At 45.7% G+C, this 19,268-nt stretch overlaps 1 protein-coding gene across 4 annotated transcripts in view; it reads right to left on the reverse strand.

Annotated features, from left to right (window-relative positions):
• LOC138293669 (N-acyl-aromatic-L-amino acid amidohydrolase (carboxylate-forming)-like) overlaps positions 1-19,268 on the reverse strand; it is a 215,106-nt gene that overhangs the window by 131,604 nt on the left and 64,234 nt on the right. For all 4 annotated transcript variants that reach the window (XM_069232973.1, XM_069232970.1, XM_069232972.1 and 1 more), the window contains exon 3: positions 4,568-4,763. In XM_069232973.1, coding sequence (XP_069089074.1) covers positions 4,568-4,763 — 196 coding nt within the window. The remainder of the gene's footprint in view (positions 1-4,567; positions 4,764-19,268) is intronic.

Raw genomic sequence — 19,268 nt, forward strand, 5'->3', positions numbered from 1 at the left:
CCGTAGCGCTTGCGCGCTCAACCTAAAAAGTAGACCGTAATCTTCCAAAAACGTCTGTGCAATTGTAATTTTTGCACTTTTGGATGTTACGGGAAAGATTTTTGCATATAGTTTATTAAAACTTTATACTACCTGGGCAGAAGCTGCTCAGCTTTCGCCACTTGAACAGTGTGGATTTCGTTAGGCAGGTTCCACAACAGATTATATTGTGTGTCTGAAAATGCTGAGTGAGAAGTATGTGGATCTTAGAAAGTGAAGGTTTATGTGGTATTTGTGGCCTTTAGCGCTCTTTTCATTCCATAGATAGACCCACACTCCAACGCTAACTTATAAAATTAGGTATTCTATATGAGTTTTTGTGCCCACTGTTGTCTCTTCACTCAGGAAATTTGTTAATAGTGCTTTTGGGCACCCGAAACGAATATTCTGATAGAATTTCTACTCATAATTGCCAAAACAGAGTTGTATGTTGGCCCCTTTGTTCTTTTCCTTATAGTTGTCTGATTTAACATTTTCACTAAGTAAATTGGTCACTGTTCTCCCAAATTTAGGATCGAAGGGGCGGCTCCTCCACTAAGGAGGAGGAGCATCGCCGCGCTGCTTTCAGCAGAAAAAAAATAAATGATAATAACAGATCGTTATTATCATTTTATTTTTTGCTGAGTCAGGATAGGGCGGGGCTGGAGGGGGCTAGAGGGAGGAGTGGTGGTATGTGCACCTTAACTGCGCATGTCTGTTTGGCCGGCCCTATTGGGCCAACCAAATGGACATGCGCACTTTGCATTTCTCCACCTGCCTGTATTTCACAGCTGGGAGGAGAACGTGCACTGTGTGCCACTCCCTCTGTGAGCGCTGAACCAGCTCCTTCACACCAATCACAGCGCTGCTGTCATGCTGGTGACCACAGCATCGTGATTGGCTGAGGGGAGTCTGGAAGCCTGCGTGATTCTGGATGAAGAGCAGGATGGAGAAGACAAACTCGTCTCCAGACCTGACCAGGTAAGTGGGTTTAAAAAAATATATGTATATATATTTTTTTAATCCCTGCCCGCCAACCTTGTTCAGTGGCAGCTGCCACTGCTCTGCTGTATGCTGATGATGTGGTTTTAATGTCTCACCTACACCTATCTGGGAGTGAGTAGCTCAAACACGCTCTCACAGGTTCATCAACATATAGTATAGTTCTCTACAACAAAGTCCATAGGCATGGGCTCACTACAATTTTTTAATATATGAAGAAAGAGAGATGTGCAATCGCTTTTAAAAGTTAATGTAGCAAATTTACCCTCTGTAGCACTGTGGTGTGGGGGCAAGATCCATGTCCTCCATTAACAATGTACCTCTCATAACTGCCAAGTTTCCTAGGTCCATGCGTGAGGTGCTGCTCCAATGCAGACTTTGCTAGGAATTCTGGAACTAGTAGTTCTGTTTTATAATGGAATAAACATGACTACAAGTCCCAGAATTCAAAGCAAAAACCTGGACTGCAGCAATAAATCATGCATGGACCTGGGACACTTGGCAGGGCTGCTTGTTTTGAATCTGATCTGTGGAAAGGATACCTTGGCATTCGTAAATCCAGCTTGAATGAAATGTTACTTCTTGAGTGACTGGGATCGAATATTGAGCCTGTTTTGATTACAAATAATATTGATTGGAAAAGGGAATCCATTTTGGTTTTATTATTTAAGAATACGGTTGTGTTCAGTAATATGTCGCTTTCTCTCACTTGTCGGACTGGTGCATGCACCATTTTGTCATTTCACTGGCTTGTCTAGGGTGCTTCTTCTGCACCTCTGACCACAAGGACTGCACTGATAAAGGTAATAACACAGTTAAAAGAGGAGTACAGCTCCCTCAGGGTCAACATCACTGCTGGGGGGAGACAGTTCACAACGTTTTGCACAATTAACTCCAGGAAACCTATCTAGGGTGGACAAGTTCTCTTCATTCATACAGGGTTTGGTCTTCATAACTACTGTGCCCTTCTGTTGTGGGAGAGGGCCAGCCTGAAATGACCCCTGACAACACTCCTCTGTGTCAAGCAGGAAAGGCGACATGTCAGTGCCTCAGTGAACATGGGAGAGTTCAAGGTTTCACACATCACTTTCTGGAGTGACTGTGTGTCTCAATACACGTTCTGTTGTATCCTTCTCTATATTATATGCCCTTTAGGGTTATCTGGCTCCAGTGTCGTGTCTTTTCCTTCCAGAGGAGCGAATACAGCATTGCGCTGTTAGCAGTTTCGACTGCTTGGTCCTTGTGGCTCGCTCAGCCCCTCTCCCCTTGCGGTGGAGGGTGTAGTCTGAGTTCGGCTCCACAGAAGGAATGGAGAAGGGGTTCCAGAATATTTGACACTCTGATGAAGGATGCGGGTGAGACATCATCGTCTTGAGTAGTCGTTTGAGGAACTTCAGCATGCCTGTCAGAGGTAGGGCTTTGAAGGTTGCCATTTGTTCAAATAAGTGGCCACATTTGCAAATGGGGCAGTTATTAACTTGTACAGACATGTTGTAAGAGTGGTTTATAAGTTATACAAGACTGCAGGCACTTGTACTTGCTACAGGCATACCCCCTAACCCGGAGATCGGAAAAACAGATGTCTCAGGAGCAGTGATTGCTTCTCTGGTGGACAGAAGGCGAGAGAACGAGCTGAAGGATAGCTAATTCCATCATCTTGGAAACACATGCCGAAAGTGATAGAGAGGGCTACCTTCTGTTCTTTGAAGGTAGCTGTATGAATGTCGAAGCATTTTTTGTGTCCTGATTACAACCACTCCGTGAGCTGCATTCACCACCACTGAGCTGTAGTCCACAGTTCAAGATGGCCGACACAGCTTATACCACCAGATGAATCCTGGAAGAGACTGAAAACCTATCAGGTGCATGAAATGGCTTGGCCCTGTCCTTCTAAAAGCAGGCTTTTACCGCCTCAGCTGCAACGTGAGATTAGCTGGTCGAGGTGGATTATTTCATTTAGAACTTTCTGTTTAACTATTGGGCAGAAGAACCTCTTCAAGAGAGCAACCATTTGGAAATATTTCCTTTTTGCCTGAGCCCTACATGAGCTTCAGAAGACATTGCAAGACCCACTGTTTCTTGCAAGAGCTGCCTATTCCATCTGAACTATGCCATCTGATCTCACTTCCAGGCATTAAAATAATATACAAGGCAAGGTTTGTTGCACAAAGAATTAAAGACGTATGGGACATAGGAAGAGGCTGTATCCTCAACCACCCACTTGCAGCAAGTGCCCAAGGTTACACGATCCCGTTGGGGGGGGGGATGTTGTTTTCTTACCAGGCCCCCAGACTCAGAAAATCCCCTTCCATTGGAAATACGTCAGCTTCCCAATGAACTGTCCTTTCGTAAAGCTGTGAAAACCTGGCTCTATTCCTTTCAGCACTTAGGTAAGCTCCCCTTACCTGGACTTTGTTCTAACGCTGGAGGCCTCTGGGTAGCTACACGCTCTACAAGAACTGATAGAATAGAATAGAATAGAATAGAATAGAAACACACTGAGAAGCACATAAACTTAGAATGAGCCACGCCTTCATACAATCTGAAACACATATGATTATCCTCATAACGAAAAGAATTAAGAAGGGAGTTAAAAAGTGCTAGTGGAAGGACAAAAAGCTCCTCCCCCTTTTTCAACCATATGAAGGTCAAAGTCTACAACAGATTCCATCATCCTGGACCTACACTGGCCATCACTACCGAAGTACGACCATAAGACATGGGACAATGTGTTAATGACTATTTTGTTGTTGAGGGAGGCAAGGTGAGCTTTATGCTAGAGCCTAAGAAGGTCTTCAGACGTATGCATCAGTGCAACTTTGTCCAAGCTTGGAGAGATGCCCTGATATTCACATAGGATGATGACCTCTCTTATGGTCATTACAGACACTGTTTACAGTCCTCCGCTTTCAAATGATAAACTAATACATTTTGGGCATTCCAGCCTTGTTTTATTCCATGAAACTCATTAGGCTGACACATCTGAAGTCAATGATTTGTAGGTGAAAAGTTCAGGATTCTAGACAGTGATAGCAATGACCTGGAGGGAGGTGGTCACCCAAAATTCACATGACTTCCTGAATAAGAGACTGTGGCAAAGCCATGTTGGATGGATGATACAGCAGCAGGAACTGCTAGTTCATTGCCATATAAAGACATATACATAATGATTTAATTTAGTACAAATTGCACAAACAGCATTAAAGTAACTAAAAAGGAGATACTCGGGGGGTTATTACAACTTTGGAGGAGGTGTTAATCCGTTCCAAAAGTGACGGTAAAGTGACGGATATACCACCAGCCGTATTACGAGTTCCATAGGATATAATGGACTTGTAATACGGCTGGTTGTATATCCGTCACTTTACCGTCACTTTTGGGACGGATTAACACCTCCTCCAAAGTTGTAATAACCCCCTCAGTCTTTGCCAGTTCTAAGTATAATAAATAACAGGTAATGTGATTGCCCAATTTACTGGTACTCAACATGAAAAGGGTGAAGGATCAGGTACCTTAAATATGAAGATGCCAGTGTGGTCACACTCACCTGCACGTAGTGTGCCATGTGCATGCCCAGGTAGTTCTCCGCATTATCCAGGATGATGGTGGCCCCTAAGTTAGAGGGGTTGGAGTGCATGTCCAGCAGCAGATCGTAGGCATTTGGTGAACCCTTGGGACCGAAGATTAGGTTAAGTTCCTTGGCTCTTTTTTCTTCATAGGGAGTGTCCTCTGTGTTTGGGGCGCTGAACAGGGCGAGCAGTTGAAGAGTGGAAACACAGAAATAAAAGACGTTCATGAGACTAACAAAGATAACACTGATACGGAAGTGAATCGTTTTAACATGGCTGCAGAGGGCCATCAGTACCCCACCCACAGGGCAATCAGTCACTGTTTCCTTTTCCATTTTTAATGCAGGTGATCATGGGCAAAGGACTTGTTGATCTGGTGCCAATTACCACAAAGTCAAAAGACATCTCTCAGTTATACAAAACCAGAGGAATCCTCCCTCTCATCAGAAAGATATTACATTTTTATCATCAATTGCACTCCTGTTTAGTTTATTGGAACTCCCACCATTCTGAAGCCAACATCTGATGGGCCATCTCAGCGAGTACAAAGCATCAGTGGAAGATTGTCTCTCCCCTTAAACCTGATGGCCAAAATATTAGCTGACGCCCCTCATCGGTTGGGATGGTGCACATGCACTTTTGTAACTTATAGATATAGCAATACACTCTGGGGGTCATTCTGACCTTGGCGGACGGCGGAGGCCGTCCGCCAAGGTACCGCCGTCAGAACACCGCACCGCGGTCGAAAGACCGCGGCGGTGATTCTGACATTTGCCCTGTGCTGGCGGGCGGCCGCCAAAAGACCGCCCGCCAGCCCAGGGCAAATCAACCTTCCCACTAGGATGCCGGCTCAGAATTGAGCCAGCGGAGTGGGAAGGTGCGACGGGTGCAGTTGCACCCGTCGCGTATTTCAGTGTCTGCTGGGCAGACACTGAAATACTTTTTGGGGCCCCCAGGGACCCCGCGGCACCCCCTACCGCCATCCTGTTCATGGCGGGAGAGCCGCCATGAACAGGATGGCGGTAGGGGGTGTCAGAATCCCCATGGCGGCGGAGCGCGCTCCGCCGCCATGGAGGATTCAGACGGGCAGCGGAAAGTCGGCGGTACACCGCCGACTTTCCGTTTCTGGCCGCGGCTGAACCGCCGCGGTCAGAATGCCCAGCGGTGCACCGCCAGCCTGTTGGCGGTGCTACCGCCGACCTCCGCCATGGCGGTAATTACCGCCATGGTCAGAATGACCCCCTCTGTATGTTCACAGCCAGATCCCCTTTTGTACCAAAAAACTGGAACCCATTCTTGTTTTGATGATTTCACAAAAAGCCATAAGGTTGTTAATGAGTGCTCCTTTCATGGCATGTGTAATGAGTTAACTTATCCTGAGTAGTGCGCTATATAAATGTTTCATGTTGATGACAATGATAATCCCCTTGGGCAGATCATTTGTTCAGATGCCAAAATTCAAGAAATAGACGCCAGCTTACCTGTGAAATTCAGTTCTCGCACTTTTGTGTTCTTGTGCTCCAGGCTTTATTTTATGTGTAGTCAGACTTAAATCTAAATTTCTGAACGGGCATGAGACCAAGTAACTGGCATCAATTAACTTGTTACAAGGAAGTAGATAATTCTGAATGTATCTCCATTAAGCCCACAGTCTGCTTGAATAAATGGTAACACTGACACTTAGTAGTCACCGACTGAAGGGTTTCCTCACTGGCAAATCAAACATGCAAAACAACACTTCATCAGAAAGAGGTAATATTTCACTTCTGGGGTTCTAAAACTGATCCTAAAAATGGTGTGGAGTGGAATAGTACCTCCTTGTTAAATCATTAAATTGAGCCCCTTCTCACAGGCTGATATCTTCCACACACTATCTCTTCCATGTACACATCTGTAAGCCAGTGTTTCTTTGTTCTTAGCTCTAAAGAAACCATCGGCAGACCCCAGCTAACTCAACAACTACTGACCAATGTCCCTGCTCCTTTTCCGGCAAAAGTATCAGAAAAGCCATCAACCAACAACTCTCCTCACATCTGGAACAGAGCCTCCTACTCGATGCCTCCAAATCCAAATTCGGCAGCAACCACAGAACGGATCATCATTCGGGACAACAAGCTAACCATGACGAATCAGGTCAACTCCATCTCCTCCTCCTGCTTTTTCATCCTCCCTATGCTTTGTAAGATACTCAAATAGCTCAAAGCTTAAGAGGCGCAACTACCCAGGCCCTCATCTCCAGCCGACTGAACTACAGCAACGATCTCTATGCAGGGATTGCAGCTCACTTCCTCTGACGACTACAGACCATACAGAACGTCCTAGCCAGACACAACCTAGACCTCCTTAATTGAACCCACATCACCTCCTATCTCAGGGAACTCCACAGTCTTCCTGTACAGCAAAGATACTTGTCCAAGCTCCTGACCCATGCATACAAACCCTACACAACTGTGGATCTGCCTACTTGAATCACGGCCTAAACTTCAATCAGCCCACCAGACACCTCTGCTCCACTACCCCTTCTCTAACCCTCACCCCTTGCATCCTACGTGGCAAATGAAGAATTTGCTCCTTCTCCTACCTAGCAGTGAAGACATGGAACAAGCTACCCTTTCTTCAACCGACCTCCACATCTCTTCCACAGTTCCAAAAGTCTTTGAATAGAAATCTACTGATGGATTGATTTATCTTGTGTGGGTGATCTACAATAACACAATTGTTGTAGCATGTTCACTGACTATAGTCCCAACCACTGCTTATGTCCTTAAATGATCAGATAGAGCATTTGAGATGAATGCTTTCTGATTGGTGGGAATAAATTCTGCCTTCAGGATTAAGTTAAGACACAGGGTTTGCTTCCTGGTAAAACTGACCAGCACACTAGCATACAACATTTAGGCGGTGCTCCAATGGGGATTCCGACCGCGGCGGTAAAGCCGCGGTCGGACCGGCACCACTGGCGGGCTCCCCCCAGTGTACCGCCGCCCCATTGAATCCTCCACGGCGGCGCAGCTTGCTGCGCCGCCGAGGGGATTCCGACCCCCCCTACCGCCATCCAGATCCCGGCGGTCCGACCGCCGGGATCCGGATGGCGGTAGGGGGGGTCGCGGGGCCCCTGGGGGCCCCTGCAGTGCCCATGCCACTGGCATGGGCATTGCAGGGGCCCCCGTAAGAGGGCCCCTAAATGTATTTCACTGTCTGCTGCGCAGACAGTGAAATACGCGACGGGTGCAACTGCACCCGTCGCACAGCTTCCACTCCGCCGGCTCGATTCCGAGCCGGCTTCATCGTGGAAGCCTCTTTCCCGCTGGGCTGGCGGGCGGCCTGAAGGCGACCGCCCGCCAGCCCAGCGGGAAAGTCAGAATTACCGCCGCGGTCTTTCGACCGCGGAACGGTAAGCTGACGGCGGGACTTTGGCGGGCGGCCTCCGCCGCCCGCCAAGGTCAGAATGAGGGCCTTAATGTGTAAGTAAGAATAAAAGGGCATGCAATGTCATTTTACACAAAGACACTGGTGTACCAAAAAATACCTGATCAGGTTACCTTCCAGTGACTGACTTCCATCCACCTTAAGTAGTGTATGAATGCTATAAAAACTGAGTACAGCATACAATACTATTGTTGTCAATTTCATGCAAAAAAATGAATAACAAACATATCCTAGTTAAATCAATGGCACATAGTGATTGTATCTATGTTTTAGAAGCATTCAATGACACACAATAATTGCATCTATAGTTTTAGAAACATAAAGATTGAGGAACAAACCAAATAGTTCTGAAAGTTTCCCATTCCACTGGTGCAAGAAACATCCTGGCAATGTGGGCAAAGCTTTCTCTACCCCATTGTCTAGATATGAATCTCAGCGAGGAAGCCTATGTTGTTAAGACTGTCTAAAGCCGTGAATAAGTTTGTTATACAAGGCCTTTGGAAATCTCTTTAAGTTACCCACTGTGCTTCAAAATGTGTTTAAGTGTTACTCTCGTAGCTTGTAAGAATTTTATTGTAGAGCATGTGTTTCTCTTCAATTAGTAGATCAGTTAATGGGATGGATTCTGACGATCCACAGAATTGCCAACAATAAATGTGACCTAGATATGTATAATGGTTAACGTAAGTAGTAATTTATAGTCCTGAACAACCAAGTGCCGAAACGTGTCGACTTATCCTTATGGGAAAAAAATGCACCTGTTCTTTCTCATGCAAATAGACATAAAGAATTGATTATTATATTATAAATACTGTTGAGCCCATCACTAACCAATTTTAGTATTTTTACCACAAGTTAATCCCACTGCAGTACCTTAAATCAGCAGTTCTTAACCTGTGGTCCATCGACCCCTGGGAGTCTGCAGTACCTACTCTGGGGGTCTGCGACTGCTTATAAAATATTTAAAAAATAACAGATTAATAAAGTGGATGTACACAAAAAACAATACTGATTAATTGGGGGTCCGCGGATTCCAGTAATTATTAGGTGGTAATCCATAGAATTCAAAAGGCGGCCCTCGCCACCATCCCACGGGTCCGCAAGACCACAGCTCGAGGAAGATCCCTCTCCTACCTCGAAGCGAAGACCTAGCACTCTCTTCCTCTTCATCTCAGGCAATCTCCCTATCTGCCTCAATTAAGGAAGGACCTCAATGCCTGACTCTTCAACTGATCCAGCCGTCCAGCACTTTGACTGAGCTGCAGTACCACGCTCTCAGCACCTTGCGACCCCAACGGACGATTAGCCACACACTATAAGAAACCTGATTGATTGATTGATTTCATAATATCACATCATGCTTTGTCATATCATGCTTTGTTCGTGCGCCAAGCAGTGCAAACATGTGAGATCACCTCATTCTCACGCTTGTAGATAGTCACACTGCATTTAAGCATCATATCAAAAAAATTCAAAGGACACACACAATAAGAGAAATCAATAAACGTGACAAACAGTAATTACATACACACACAACTGCCCAGTAAAGGTCTGTCCTGTGACCTACATATAGCGTGGACTATTTTGGCTCCATAAAGCACTGGGGCAGGCGATCCCTGCCATGCGATGCGCTTGCTCCGCGGGTGCCTGTGGCGTAGTGTTTCTTTAAGGCAGTCAGGAAATGTAGTCCTGCTCCATGATAGGGAAAGTTTAGATCTGAGACAATCTTTGACTAGATTTAGGTTGTGAAATATTAAATTGTATAATCTAAAGTGTATTCACATATTGAGATGTTTTCCCAATACTTCTTCCACTTCAATGATACTGCAACCAGGGGTGTCGTCATTTCGAAGGCAGTAGGGAGATGAAGTCCTAAGCTTGTGGAAGATTTTACATCAGGTTATTCGAATAGTACCCCCAAAAAAAGAACTATTAAAGCTCCAATATTAAGTTATGGTTGCTACATAGTCAAAGCGTTAATAAAGTCATAACAAAGTCGAAATCCCTGCGTGTGTTGATGCTCTTGATATAAGGTTGTAGCATGCTGGGAAATGTAGTCCCTATGAAGCTGCAACGTTAAAGTTCACGGTTTGGGCCAGTCATTTTCACATTATGTTGTGCTGGATGGGAACACACGGCCAACATATAGGGCCTGATTTAGGGTTTGGCGGATGGGGCCACTCTGTCACAAATGTGACAGATATCCCGTCCGCCGTATAACAATCCCAGTATATCCTATGGAAATTGTAATACAGTGGACAGGAAATCTATCACATATGTGACAGAGTAACCCATCCGTCAAACTCTAAATCAGGCCCATAGTTATTACTGCTGAATGCGTTGTCAAAATTTAGGATTAAAAGAGGAAATGCATATGAAAACAATGGTGAAGTGGGGGTGTTTTAACGCAGTTCAGTTGTTTAAAATTATCTCACACGACTATCTATGTCAGACTTGTGTAGTTAAAGGTGGAATAATAATATTGCAGTATGTTCCATCATGTAATTTCATCGTTCAACCCTTGTTTATGTGTGACGAGTTTATAAATCCATAGTTGCTCTTGCTCAAAAAGAACTTTCTCAATATGTCTATTGTCCACTGTTTCTTGTTCCAAGGCTGCCCATTTAAGGTCTTTACAGAGTGAGTCTTAACAATGAAGGGTTCAGCCATTTTTGTGGTGTTACGTTTGCAGTGGATATTGCTTCTGTGTTTTCATATCTTTGTCCTCATCTTCCTGGTCATCAACCCTATATTTGTTGAGGTTACACGGGCAGGTAGTCATATATATATATATAACCTGTTTTGTGTTGCAATTGGTGTGTCTTCTCAGTTGCCAGGGAAATCGTAAGCCCAGATTTAGTTCTTTTGTGGGTGTCGTTAGATGAGAGACACTGCACTGACCACATGGACAGTGTCCCACCACTCCCGGGAGGCCTAAGGCATTATGTTTATTATTGGTTGTCCTTGTTGTCTATTTGGGTCTTGTGTGTAGAAGGGTGTCTTTAAGGCATCTTGCTCCTTTAAGTGAAAAGAGGGGGCAGTCCCAGTGTCTGGGTCCTGTATTCAAAATGTGCTACTGTCTTTTTATGATTTTCTTTACACTGTCAGAGGCAATGCTGGGTGTCCTCACACATGCTAGAGGAGGGTTTTTAATTTCTCTCACTGCTGTGTCAAGTAATGACTCATGTTTTTGATTTCTGGCCCTTTTCTTCATTTTTTGGATAATCCACTCTGGGTAGCTCTGGACTCTCAGTTTTTGCTAAATTCTATATCTGTCTTTTGAAGTTGTTAATCAAACTACAATTCTGTTACAAGCAGAGGGACAGACCGTAGGGCAGGATCTCTCTCAAAGGGCGGGGATGGAAACTGTCAAAGCTCCGTAGGCTATTTTTGGCAGTCAGGTTGTGATAGGTATCAGTTTGTAGCATAGCTCCTTCAGGAAATATCTTTACATCTAGAAATGCCAGTGACTTTTAGCTGATGGTGTGAGTACATTTCAAGTTTCTGCCTTGTCCATGTGATGAAATTCAGGGCAATTGGTTCATCAGGCACTCAAGCTAGTACCCAAAAGGCAGATCTCCGGTGAAAAGGAGGAATCAAAGAGGCCACGGTCCAATGCTGGTTCTTCGGACAAGCAAAGCAACAGGTGTGAGGTGGTGTCTCTGGAGACTATAATAGTTGGAAACAAGCATTGGCAAAGCCAATAGGTCTCGAGTTTGGGACCTCTTGGCTTTGTCAATGGCTTTAGTCATGCTGCACAGCATCCGTAATGCTTTGCAACATGGCTTAAACAGGAAAAGATCCACTCTGCATTTTGTAGGCAGCAAAATCACCTGAGAATGTATTTTTTCTTTCTGTTTACTGATCTGTGTTGGATGGGTAAACAAACAAAAAGTAGCACAAGTGGGTGGGGAGAAAGAATATAGGTCAGAAGAAAGGATACAGGTGGGGAAGCAACACGGGGGGTGTTATCACAGGGGGCGGGGAAACAACTGGATGGTGGTGGGGAACAACACAGAAGGTGAGCAGCAGGGACACTGTGGTGAGAGGGGGAAGCAAGACGGATGGTACAGGTGGGGAAGCAACACTGAGGGTGAACGGGGCAAGCAACACTGAGGGTGAACGGGGCAAGCAACATGGAGGGTGAACGGGGCAGACAACACGGAGGGTGGATGGGGGCAAGCAACACGGAGAGTGAACAGGGCAAGCAACACTGATGGTGAACTGTGCAAGCAACACTGAGGGTGAACGGGGCAAGCAACACGGAGGGTGAATGGGGCAAGCAACATGGAGGGTGAACGGGGCAAGCAACATGGAGGGTGAACGGGGCAAACAACACAGAGGGTGAACGGGGCAAGCAACACAGAGGGTGGTATCACAGGGGGCGGGGAAACAACTGGGTGGTGGTGGGGAACAACACAGAAGGTGAGCAGCAGGAACACTTGGGTTACTGGGGGAAGCAACATGGATGGTGCAGGTGGTGAAGCAACATGCAGGGTGAACAGGGCAAGCAAACGGAGACAGAGCAGTGTGGAAGGGGAGGAAGCAAACCAGCAAGAGAGAGAGCAACATGAAATTAAATTGCATGCGGGAGTAGGTCAAAGGGCAAGTGAACGTGTACATAACTTTGAAGGACAAAGTTGTGGAAAATTTTGTTTTTATAATGTTATCAAAAGTGTTGAGAGAAGCTTTCAAACACTTTGAATGATAAAAGCGCCTGCACTCTCATGGAATGCTTATCAAAAGAAATGTGCTAGGAGGAGTGGGAAAACATAGAGAATGGGGGAAACACATGTACTTTTGTGAGGTGTTTTTAGAAAAAGAAAACAACGTTTCCGAAAAGCAGACTTTGGGAAGATAAAAAAAGGATAACATGAGCCATTAAAAGAGAGGGTAAACAGGCTATGCTCCACAGGCAGGACAAAGATTGGTTGGATGGGCTAAAACAAATGAAACCATTGAATAGAAAGCAAGAAAATAAGAGTGATAAAAACAAAAAGACAATGAAAAGCAATGGGCGGATGATATCACCTCAAAAAATCTTTTGCAACAGGCTGTGCTGTGCTGTCTGGCAGGCTTTGACCATCACACCCTTAATCAAGAGCTTCAATTTGAGCCTCAGTTGTCTTCTTTCTCTTTTCTTTTTGCCCTTCTTATAAGGGCCCACACCTGACCAATAAAGTCCATATAAGGTAGCAGTCTCTGCTGAGTAACCATGGTGGTAAAGCTTTTTAAGGAGACCTAAAATTATGTTTGTTTGCAACCTGACACGTCACTTATTTGATCAATAAGAAACATTGCGATTAACCTTCTGGAGATGGTCTCCTTCTGTGCCTCGATAGTACCAAACGCCAGCAGGAGGAACCCTCACAAACACATTAAAAAGCTTCCCCTTTGAAGACAACTACGCCATGTAGCATAGGTCGGATTGGTCTGTGGGGTAATCTGGGAATGCCCAAAGGACTGGTCTGACAGATCAGTGTGTGAATCGGTTTTCAACTGGTAGTGAGCCTGTTTATGGTCTGCTGGACCAGTTTTTGACTGTTGATATCCCAGATATTACCACAAACATTGCCTGCAGCAAGAACACATGGATGCACTCCCCCATACCTTGGAAAACACATATACAGCGTGTCTTTACAAGTTCAAGACTTATTTCGGAGGACCAAGGAGTGTCATAAGTCACTGGACACATGTTTCAGAGTCCCAGGGTGAAATGTTGTAAGCCATTTGAGGCTATTTTCAAAGTCCCAGGGTTACGTGATATATAGCCTATGCCAGGACTCGAAACGGGTTCCCCAGTTCCAAAATCGACAGCTCTGGCCGTTAGGCTTCATCTCCCCCACTAATATGAGCATGCCCTGGGGGTCAGCTAGGTGAACTGGTCTACACAGAGGGTCACATACTTTATTAAATATGAATCTTGGAAATGCTTCTATATATTGGAAATGCATAGCCAGCTTTAACACTGCTGGCTCCTCGTGCGACTATCTTTTTTAGCACACCCTCCCCATGACCTCGTCCTCTGATTCCCTCACTACCACCCTACAAAAGTGCCCCTCATCTTTCCTTGCCCCTCTCTCACATACATTTAATTTATTTTAAAGCAATGGTAAAGGCTGGTTTTACTAATCAACTTTTTTCGACATAAAATACAGGTCTGTTCTTTTCAGCAGGCATATTAGCCCTCTGCGCTACTTCATGCAGAGTCAAAAACGGCAGTAGACAAAACTCCCATCTCTCTCTCTCTCTAGCAGGAACATTAGTCACAAGAGTTATCTTGACTTTTTTATTGATGCCTGACGGCTGGACGCACTAGGAACTCTGCAACAGGTGCTTTTAAATGGTAAGTTATTGTAAACACAGAGCATCCCCCTGAGGTCAGTGCCCCTCTTCCAGGTCAGCACCTGGTGCGGCCCCACCAGTTGCACCACTCTAGAGCTGGCCCTGTGGGTGTGAATCCCAGCCAAGCACTGTGCTACTTTTACATTTATCATAGGAAATAATGGTAATTACTCTACATGCTCCTTTTTAGGCTACGCCTACCAGAAACCATGAGCCGTTCAGTAGTAAAAAACCTATTGCAGGCTTACCGAGAACTTACAGCAGCTTACAGACTGTCCGTTGCTTACTATTGGTTAGCTTTATTGTCACTCTTATTTCCTTTTTTCTTTTGATGGCTTTCCTTAGCCATTGGAGGAGGCTGGTATTCTATACAGTGAGTCAAAATAACGTGCACTATACAGAGAGCCCAGGCAACCCCACCTTGGTATCCAGAGGAAAAATAGACAACACAATGCTCTATTTTTGTGGTAGTGTGAGCAAGCAATTAGGCTTATCTAGGAGTCCTGCTAAGCATTTGTTGTACTCACAGTATCAATAAATGAAGACACACTCAAAAAAATAATTCAAGTCCAATTTACAAAAATAACATGGATCTTTATATAGTTTTTAAGGCCAAGAACTTTGTTACAAGGTAAGCACTTTTTAAAATTAAAATACTTTTCAGTTTCAAAACTTGAAAGTGCAATTTTCAGAATCTTCAATGTTATCCTACGGCAGCAAAACAAGGATGCAGTTTTGCAGGTAGGTAAATGACTTTCAAATCCAATTTTGGGGTTTTGAGGTCAACACCAGGCAAGGTTCAATCTCAGCACCAACATCCACAGATGCGGGTGGGTGCAGAGGTTGAATTCGGAGTCGGGTGCCCAATGTTAACTAATGGAGACGGGGGCACGAAGATGCACAGCTCACAGGTGAGTACAAGAGGCGTCAGAGGTTGGTCTCCGGAGGTCAAGGTAAGCACTATGAGGGGGGTCCAGGCAGCACCAAACTTACACCCTCAGTGGCACAGAGGCGGCCAGGTGCAGAGCGCCAATACAGTGTCGGCCACCCAATGTTAACCAATGGGGATGGAGGTAAGAGAAGATGTGCAGCTCCCAGGTGAGTAGAGCTGGGTCAGGGGTCGATCTCCTGGAATTGAGGTAAGTATAAGGGGGGCCATAAGGGAGCACCAAAGTTACACCCTCAAACGGCAGAGGGGCTGCTGGATGCAGAGTGCCAACACAGCATTAGGCACCCATCTTATCCAACAGAGGAGATTGGTTTCAGAAACAGGCTGCAGGCTCTGGCCAGGAGGCCAGGTGAAGACACCCTACAGCTGCCCAGATAAGTAGAGATGCCAGGGGTCATAAAGATACCGACAGTCCAGCTCCCCCAGGTCCAAAAGCTCCAGGTGTAGGGCAATCTTTTGCAGCTGGAAACAGCTTACCGGGCAGGTCACGGTCAGAGGGAGGCTTTGGATTGCGGCTACAGGCGTCTCTGTGGAGTCCAGCAGGGGTCAGCCCATGGTGGACTCTTGCTCAGGAGTGCTGGGGAACCTTCACAAGACTGGTGGGCCACTTGGACTCGGGTTGTGGGTGTCAGGTGCAGAGGTGGTTTCAGGGGCGGTTGTGCAGCTCCTCAGGCAGACATCTTCTTTAGAGTTGGTTTCTTTTGGACAGGTCAGTTGTCCACAGGAGATCTTGGTCTTTATACAAGGCAGGCAGTCCTACCAAGGCTTTGGAGGTCACTGGGCTGCAGGACAAGTCCTCTTTTGGTGCAGGATTTTTGAGGGCTGCAGACAGGCCAGTAGGGCTGGGGCCAAGTCAGTTGGTGTCTTCAGTCTTCTGTGCTGGTGCAACCTCTGTGGGGTCTGGCTCTTTTTAGGTCATCAGGAATCTAAAGTTCGGGTCAGGGAGGTCCACCTAAATACTATATTTAGAGAGCATTAGGGTGGTACATGGTAGTAGCCAATGGCTGCCTACCTTAAGGTGGCTACACCCACTATGTGGCCACCGCCTTTGGGAAGGGGACACAACCCTGACCCTACTTGGCTATTTTTCCTACCATCCAAGATGGAGGAAAATGAAATGGAGGGGTCACCTCACCTGCCACACCTGAGGGGTAGTGCTGGCTGAAGGTGGCCACTCCTCCTATTCTTTATAGTTTTCCTGCTGGTTTTCCCACCTAAAGTGGGGGCTAAACTGGGGGGTTGCCTTCTGCTGGTAGCAACAGAGGCTGCGGTCACATTTCAAAGTTGGCATAGCCTTTGAAGCTTCCCACCTGAGCAGGGTGCCTGCCTGGGGGAAAGAGGTGTGCCACCTCCGCCCAGGAAAGGCTTTGTCTTCTGGCCCCATTGAGCATAGGCTCTCACTCCAGGGGTCCAGAATCCTGTCGGGTGGTGGTAGGCTGGCTACGCCCAGTCAGCAACCATGCCAGGGCTGTTAGGTTTGCAGGGGGAACCTCTATGGTGCCCTCTGGATAGATTTTATAATAAATCAAACACTGCCACCAGTGAGGATTTATTATGCGGAGTTGTGTGATACCAAACAACCCAGGGTTCAGATAGGCCATCATGTAGCTGGGGAACTCGTAGTGACCAGTGTCCAGCACATGCACTTACTATGGCTTATCTGTAAACTTACTATGCCTAAGAATTGACAAAGACACATATTTGCTCATGCACGTATGCCCTCCCATGTAATATAGTGCACCCTGCCTTAGGGCTGTAAGGCCTGCTAGAGTGGTCACATCTATATTGCATGCAGTGTCAGGGGACACGAAACCCAGGCAGAGTGCCATGTTGTGTTTGCAATTTTGGGGACACCTTGTCATTCAGCCTGCAATGGCAGTCTGCATAAAGCTGATGTGGGGCCTCTCGGAGTGGCACAATTGATGCTGCAGCTCTGGGGGCCCTCTTCAGTATCCATGCCCTAGGTGCAAGGGGTACCATTTATTTGGAGCTTACAAGGATCACAGTACAGTTTTGGGGAAAGAGATCTGGCCCTAGGAACCTGTTTTGCAGGGGCCCAGGGCACTTATAGAACACATTATGTTCTAGGCAATATGGAGGGGGGCTAAGTAGGGGGGGCTAACCATGTCAAAACAGGAACTTTCTCACAGCCATCTACTTCCATCTTGTGTTTTCCTCTCCCTTGGCCCATATCCCCTTCACCATCCTCTTGACTGGTTCACTTGTGTCCTTCCGCTGCTCACTTTTAGGGAGCTACTTTTTTCTTTTTGTTCAACTCTCCATGAAAGTGTATATATTTTCAATCAATCAGGGTTCTTATATAGCGTGACTACTCACTCCTGAAGGTCTCAAGGTGCTGAGGGGGGGGTTGGATCTGTGGATTTGTTGAAGAGACAGGTCTTGAGGTCCTTCTTTAATTGCAGTAGCAATGGTGATTGACTGCAGTGCAGTTCCTGGTCTTCGCAGTGAAGTAGGAGAAGGATCTTCCTCCAGCCGTGGTCTTGCAGATCTGTGGGATGGTGGCCATGGCTAGTTGGGCAGAGCGGAGATGTTTTGTGGAAGTGTAGAAGGAGAGGGGGTGGCTGAGATATGCAAGTCTGGTGTTGTGGAGGGCTTTGTAAGCATGCATGAGGAGCTCAAAGGTAATTATTTGTTGATAGGTATCCAGTGAAGGTTTCTCAGGTGACTGGTGGTGTGGCTGATGCGTGGGATGTTCAGGATGAGTCTGGTGGAGACGTTCTGGATGTTCTGTAGTTTCTTTAGGAGTTTCCGAGCTGATTCTCTGGGGTATCGTGATACACTATTTTTCTTTATATCCAAGCATAAAGACTGATAACATCCATTGAAACAGACAAGCGTCTCTGCTGTAACGTAGTACAAAGTTGTCAGAATCCAAGCAACACACTGTCACACTTTCTGTAAGAAGACTTGGAATAAACCATGCGTCTTACACTGTAATGCAGCCCAATACTGCCAGTATTCAAGCAAAACACTGTCACGCTTGACGTAATCACGCTCCAGGCTCCAGACTTCCTGGTTAAAGAGAAAGCCTTAGACGTAGCTGAATTGACACATGAGTGTTCTCATGCAATTGGAAAATGTTTCGAGGTGAGCAGCGCGAGGATTTGAACGGTGACAGGGGCGGTTAGTAGAGAATTGGCAGTGTATTAAGATGTATTGTAGAAAATTATTACTGTGTACCCCAAAGTTTTTTATGAACGCGCTGAGGGAAAAAGGCAAGAACTTTCCTGAAGATAGCTTGTTTAGAGGGAGCGTTTTGCTGAAAACTGTTAGAAGTGAAGGTCTCTTTCCTTTCTCAGTTAATTTGAAAAAAATATCAACTCACCCGGAATTGTAGCCGAAAGGTACAGCTAGTAAACAATGCAAGGGATATTCCAATTCCTGTGCTGTCTCTTATTTTCCGTGTCATTTCCTTTCTCCTCCTATAGAATGATGTTGAGCTGTTTATATCTTTCGCAACCCGCTTGTAGTCAGTGTTGGTCGCCAATGTTGGTTGCAAGGGTGTGTAGTACTTTGTTGAGTGCTGGAAGGAGGACTGCATTGTTACTTCATTGTCTTGGTACAGAAGGGCAAGAAGTATTTCATCATCTTCCTGATGTGCCAGATAGTGAAGTGCTTGATCTTAACGGGTATGAAACATGTATACATAAATTAAACAGCATTATTTGCCCAAAGTAAGCACCATTTTAGAACGCTACTATTTAGTAAGAGAGAACAGAAAGAAGGGTAATCTATAAAAACTATGTAACGGAACTTAGATGACTAGCATCCTCCTGTAAGTCTAGAACATTACTAGATGAAAGAATAAGAGATCAATTCATGTTAGGTTGTCACATTGAGAAAGTACGAGAAGAACTATGGCTCAGAGATGAGCCTACTCTTGATGAAGTATTGTTAATTGCTAAAAAATAGAACATTCCCTGAAATGTGTAGAA

The sequence above is a fragment of the Pleurodeles waltl genome, chromosome 4_2, assembly GCF_031143425.1.
Source record: "Pleurodeles waltl isolate 20211129_DDA chromosome 4_2, aPleWal1.hap1.20221129, whole genome shotgun sequence".
Classification (NCBI taxonomy): domain Eukaryota; kingdom Metazoa; phylum Chordata; class Amphibia; order Caudata; family Salamandridae; genus Pleurodeles; species Pleurodeles waltl.